Source organism: Coregonus lavaretus, assembly GCF_964263955.1.
Source record: "Coregonus lavaretus genome assembly, chromosome: 28".
NCBI classification, from domain to species: domain Eukaryota; kingdom Metazoa; phylum Chordata; class Actinopteri; order Salmoniformes; family Salmonidae; genus Coregonus; species Coregonus lavaretus.
This window is the reverse complement of record NC_140015.1, coordinates 40,982,717-40,988,792: the sequence shown is the minus strand read 5'-3', so window position 1 is coordinate 40,988,792 and position 6,076 is coordinate 40,982,717. Positions and strand designations below refer to the sequence as shown.

At 48.2% G+C, this 6,076-nt stretch overlaps 1 protein-coding gene across 1 annotated transcript in view; it reads right to left on the bottom strand.

Annotated features, from left to right (window-relative positions):
* Positions 1 to 1,016: 1,016 nt before the first annotated feature.
* The window catches only part of LOC311103286 (serine/threonine-protein kinase SMG1-like), a gene marked incomplete at its 5' end in the record, with an annotated part of 43,711 nt that continues 38,651 nt past the window's right edge, over positions 1,017 to 6,076 (bottom strand). The window contains 3 exons of the mRNA XM_084144819.1: positions 1,017 to 2,895; positions 3,864 to 3,970; positions 5,889 to 6,065. Of these exons, the coding sequence (XP_084000945.1) occupies positions 2,818 to 2,895; positions 3,864 to 3,970; positions 5,889 to 6,065 (362 nt within the window). The 3' untranslated portion in view covers positions 1,017 to 2,817. The remainder of the gene's footprint in view (positions 2,896 to 3,863; positions 3,971 to 5,888; positions 6,066 to 6,076) is intronic.

Here is a 6,076-nt window from a genome sequence, read left to right as displayed (position 1 = left end):
ACAAATCACTTGATTAGGTTTAGCTTGAATGGAATTGGAAGATTAATTTAATGTCAGTCAGGCGTTTGGGCCACCGACCACAGCTGAAGTCCTCAAGGTCCTCTGTGTTACATTTCCCCCTCACTGACTGGATCTTGATTCGTTTATTGGCTGATTGACCAGTGAGCTCATTCACCAGTTTATAACCATTACTGGATAGTCTGAAGTGAATTCCTTTCCTTGGCAAAGTCCCAAATTGTACCATATTCCCCTTAGGGCACAGTCCCGTCTGGGACACAGCCTAGTCTCTTTTTGACCACTGAAAACAGTTAGCCAGCTTTCTCCACCCATCCTGTTTCCACATCAGTGTAAATAAAAGTGTTTTCAACAGTGTGGCTTCTCATCCAAAGCAGCGGAAGTACATGCACATTTCAGTCTTTTTTAGTTATGAGAGTATGGGACCTAGAAAAACAATGGAAAAGTGTATGGAGAGGGTCCTAAAAATCTGCATGTTCTTCCATTTTCTATGTACACACAGTTCATATGTTCAGTTTACAGTATCAATCTTTCCACCTGGAGAAATAATTCTAGAATAAAATAACTTCACTGTATTTTCACCGTACAAGAATGAAAAAGATCAGCCATCGCATCGTAGACATTAAAAATAGTCTAAGGCACTGCATCGCAGTGCTAGCTGTGCCACTAGAGATCCTGGTTCGAATCCAGGCTCTGTCGTAGCCGGCCGCGACCCGGGAGACCCATGCGACGGCGCACAATTGGCCCAGCGTCGTCCAGGGTAGGGGAGGGAATGGCCGGCTGGGATGTAGCTCAGTTGGTAGAGCATGGCTTTTGCAACGCCAGGGTTGTGGGTTCGATTCCCACGGGGGGCCAGTATAAAAAAAAATATATATATAAAAAAAAAATGTATGCACTCACTAACTGTAAGTCACTCTGGATAAGAGAGTCTGCTAAATGACTAAAATGTAATTAACGATGCATATGTTCTGCAAATACAAAACAGAGACCGAAAAACCGACGACAATTTTAAATCCACGTTTATTTCAAACAAAATCCAATAAAATCTTTTAAGAAATAACAGTTTTGTACTATCACCCAAAAAATAAACATCCACTATTCCTTTACTTGTCTATTCTACTTATTTCTCCCACTAAAAAAGGTAAAACTAGAAGGACAGTTAGTAAGGATCAGTAAAACACAAGCTATAGGGCTGGAGAGTATACATACCATATTAGGAAGGAAGGATACTACTTACTCACACACAGGCAGAGAGTCAAAAAAGGAAAAAGCAATCTAGTCTAAAGGTTTTCTCTTTTATAAACGAGGGGGGAGGGAGGAGAAGCCTACAATACAACAGATATGAATAAAGATGCACATTGAAGAAAAATTGATTTTACATGGATTTCTCTCAGGTCAAGGTTTACGTCCCAAGTGACACCCTATTCCCGATTTAGGGCACTACCTTCGACCCAAACGTCTCTGGTCAAAAGTAGTGCACTGTATAGGGGATATGGTGCCATTCGGGATGAAAACCAAGGTTCAGATAATAACTAGCTAGAACTTTGACCACTTTGTCGTCCTTTCTCAGTCAATCCCCAAATCTCAACTCCCCTAACAGAAAATCATAACTTCAGACAATAGGATTAGTTAACTTGAGGCACATTTTTACGCAGTGCCGAAACATTTAAAAAAAAAAAAAAAAAAACACCACACGACAGTGAATCTTCTCCCCAAAAACCCATCTCCACTTGATAATCAATTTTTAATGTGAAACTTGTGTGATACACAATTTCTAAAGAGCTTTGTAAAATATGTATTTTTTTTCTTCCGTTTTACAATAAATGTTTCAGAGAAGAAAAAAGAAAAGTCTGATGACAATTTTATTTCCTGAAATCATTTTCCCCTCAGGCTTCGGATGGAGTCCATTGAGCCGACAGATTCTCTCTCCCCCCCCCCCCCCCATGCCACACCTGCCCAATCACAACTCACGCAGCTTAGTCGCTGGCCAATCAGAATCACTGTACCATCAGGGAGGCGATTGGTTTAAAAACAGTAGCAACCTGCTCTTCAGACCCTGGCAAATCTGCCCCTTTCTCCACCCCTCTGAATGAGGTCCAAACCCAACGGCATGCTGGGTAAACCAGCTCAGCTGTTAAAGGGCGGGGGGGGGGGGGTCATCGGTGGTAACAGTGAGTGGAGGGTGGTGGTTTTCATTTGGGGAGGGTAAAGGTTATTCAAAACATAGGGTAGAGGGGGAGGGACTTATTATCACACCTTCCCTCCCAATTTCTCTGCTCCCCTTCCTGTCCCAGACAGACCCCCCCACCTGAACAGACAAGCAGGGTGGTCGGATCGGGCTGCAGACAGACTGCAGAGTGACCCTTTAGCTGGTTGTGTTAGCTGGGTCCATTGCCAGGTGGCAGGGTTGGGTGGGACTGGGTGAAGCCAGCCAATCAGCCAGGCAGGCAGGCAGGCAGGCAGACAGCTTTAGTGCTGCTACGGTACGGGGTACAGGTTCCATGGTAGGCCCCTAGGAGGTTATATCGGGGGGGGGGTATCTTGACCCCCCCCTCCCCCTCCTTCCCCATCAGCGTGTGGCACGGTTGAGTGCTGCTGCTCCAGCGGCTCCTCCCCTCCTTCCTTCGCCCCCCCCCCCAGGCCCAGACAGACACGCCTAACCCTAACCCTGCCAGAACAGGGCAGGTGGGTAACAGGGTATCTGGGTGTCTGGTCTGGAGGTTCGGTTGGATGTCTAACCCTCCCACTGCGAGGCTCGGTTGTGTGCTGGAACCAAAGAGATGCACCACAGGGAGACACCGTTCACACCCAGGCTGTCCATCCCTCGTACAGCTGGGACAGATTGTCCATGTTGGTGGCCTCCTTTATCACACAGTCCACCTGGAGAGGTGAGGGAGAGAGGGGAGGTGAGGGAGAGAGGGGAGGTGAGGAGACGGAGAAGAGAGAGAGGGATAGAAGAGGAGAGGGAGAGGAGGAAAGGGGAGAGAGAGAGGAGACCGGGATTAGGCAAAGGAGGAGGAAAGAGCAGTTGTCAACAAAGTGTGTAAAGCAGTGTGTAGCTAGCTGCCCAGTGTGTAAAGCAGTGTGTAGCTAGCTGCCCAGTGTGTAAAGCAGTGTGTAGCTAGCTGCCCAGTGTGTAAAGCAGTGTGTAGCTAGCTGCCCAGTGTGTAAAGCAGTGTGTAGCTAGCTGCCCAGTGTGTAAAGCAGTGTGTAGCTAGCTGCCCAGTGTGTAAAGCAGTGTGTAGCTAGCTGCCCAGTGTGTAAAGCAGTGTGTAGCTAGCTGCCCAGTGTGTAAAGCAGTGTGTAGCTAGCTGCCCATTGTGTAAAGCAGTGTGTAGCTAGCTGCCCATTGTGTAAAGCAGTGTGTAGCTAGCTGCCCATTGTGTAAAGCAGTGTGTAGCTAGCTGCCCATTGTGTAAAGCAGTGTGTAGCTAGCTGCCCAGTGTGTAAAGCAGTGTGTAGCTAGCTGCCCAGTGTGTAAAGCAGTGTGTAGCTAGCTGCCCAGTGTGTAAAGCTGTGTAGCTAGCTGCCCAGTGTGTAAAGCAGTGTGTAGCTAGCTGCCCAGTGTGTAAAGCAGTGTGTCGCTAGCTGCCCAGTGTGTAAAGCAGTGTGTCGCTAGCTGCCCAGTGTGTAGCTAGCTGCTCAGTGTGTAAAGCAGTGTGTAGCTAGCTGCTCAGTGTGTAAAGCAGTGTGTAAAGCAGTGTGTAGCTAGCTGCTCAGTGTGTAAAGCAGTGTGTAAAGCAGTGTGTCGCTAGCTGCCCAGTGTGTAAAGCAGTGTGTCGCTAGCTGCCCAGTGTGTAGCTAGCTGCTCAGTGTGTAAAGCAGTGTGTAAAGCAGTGTGTCGCTACCTGCTCAGAGACACTCATCCTCCTGTTGGGGTCCACGTCTCTCCCCTCCAGCTTGGCTTTCACCCTCTTCCACACGCTCACCGCGTACGAGTTCCTCTCCTGGACAGCTGCAGCACACACACCACGTCATAGTCAACACAAACACCACGTCATAGTCAACACAAACACCACGTCATAGTCAGCACACACACCACGTCATAGTCAACACACACACCACGTCATAGTCAACACAAACACCACGTCATAGTCAGCACACACACCACGTCATAGTCAACACACACACCACGTCATAGTCAACACAAACACCACGTCATAGTCAACACACACACCACGTCATAGTCAACACACACACCACGTCATAGTCAACACAAACACCACGTCATAGTCAACACACACACCACGTCATAGTCAACACACACACCACGTCATAGTCAACACACACACCACGTCATAGTCAACACACACACGGACAGATAGACGTCCGAGACAGCAAGCCTCAGAGCCCCACAGGTTGCGTACCCTATTCCTTATACAGCGCCTTCGGAAAGTATTCAGACCCCTTGACTTTTTACACACCGTGTTACATTACAGCCTTATTTTAAAATTGATTAAATAAAACAATTTCCTCAGCAATCTACACACAATACCCCCATAATGACAAAGCGAAAACAGGCATTTTGAAATGTTACCACATTTATTAAAAACAAAAAATATAAAGGCCTTATTTACGTAAGTATTCAGACCCTTTGCTACGAGACTCGAAATTGAGCTCAGGTGCATCCTATTTCCATTGATCATCCTTGAGATGTTTCTACAACTTGATTGGAGTCCACCTGTGGTAAATTCAATTGATTGGACATGATTTGGAAAGGCACACACCTGTCTATATAAGGTCACACAGTTGACAGTGCATGTCAGAGCAAAATCCAAGCCATGAGGTCGAAGGAATTGTCCGTAGAGCTCAGAGACAGGGGCACAGGTCTGGGAAAGGGTACCAAAACATTACTGCAGCATTGAAGGTCCCCAAGAACACAGTGGCCTCCATCATTCTGTAAAGGAAGAAGTTTGAAACTAAGACTCTTCCTAGAGCTGGCCGCCCGGCCAACTGAGCAATCGGGGGAGAAGGGCCTTGGTCAGGGAGGTGACCAAGAACCCGATGGTCACTCTGACAGAGCTCTAGAGTTCCTCTGTGGAGATGGGAGAACCTTTCAGAAGGACAACCATCTCTGCAGCACTCCACCAATCAGGCCTTTATGGTAGAGTGGCCAGACGGAAGCCACTCCTCAGTGAAACGCACGACAGCCGACTATGAGTTTGCCAAAAGGAACCTAAAGACTCTCAGACCATGAGAAACAAGATTCTCTGGTCTGATGAAACCAAGATTGAACTCTTTGGCCTGAATGCCAAGCGTCACGTCTGGAGGAAACCTGGCACCATCCCTACGGTGAAGCATGGTGGTGGCAGCATCATTGCTGTGGGGATGTTTTTCAGCGGCAGGGACTGGGAGACTAGTCAGGATCGAGGCAAAGATGAACGGCGCAAAGTACAGTGAGATCCTTGATGAAAACCTGCTCCAGAGCGCTCAGGACCTCAGACTGGGGCGAAGATTCACCTTTAACAGGACAACGACCCTAAGCACACAGCAAAGACAACACAGGAGTGGCTTCGGGACAAGTCTCTGAACATCCTTGAGTGGCCCAGCCAGAGCCCGGACTTGAACCTGATCGAACATCTCTGGAGAGACCTGAAAATAGCTGTGCAGCGACGCTCCCCATCAAACCTGACAGAGCTTGTGAGGATCTACAGAGAAGAATGGGAGAAATTCCCCAAATACAGGTGTGCCAAGCTTGTAGCGTCATACCCAAGAAGACTTGAGGCTGTAATCGCTGCCAAAGGTGCTTCAACAAAGTATTGAGTAAAGGGTCTGAATACTTATGTAAACGTGATATTTTTTTCTGCCACTTCTTCAAATAATGCACTCATTGAATTGGAGGTCAGGGGTTAGATAGAGGTTAGGGGTCGTACCTCGTCCCGTCTTGGGGTCACGTACAGACCGCTTGGGGCTGGGATTCAGACCCTTGCTGGTCATCGTCTGAGCGCAAGGGGGGGTGTCCGCCGGGGTGCCAAGGTTACGGGGGAGGAGCTTGCGTGAATTCTGGGACATTGAGTCCGTCTGAGTCTTCACACCGCTGCACTTCACCGCTGGGGGGAGG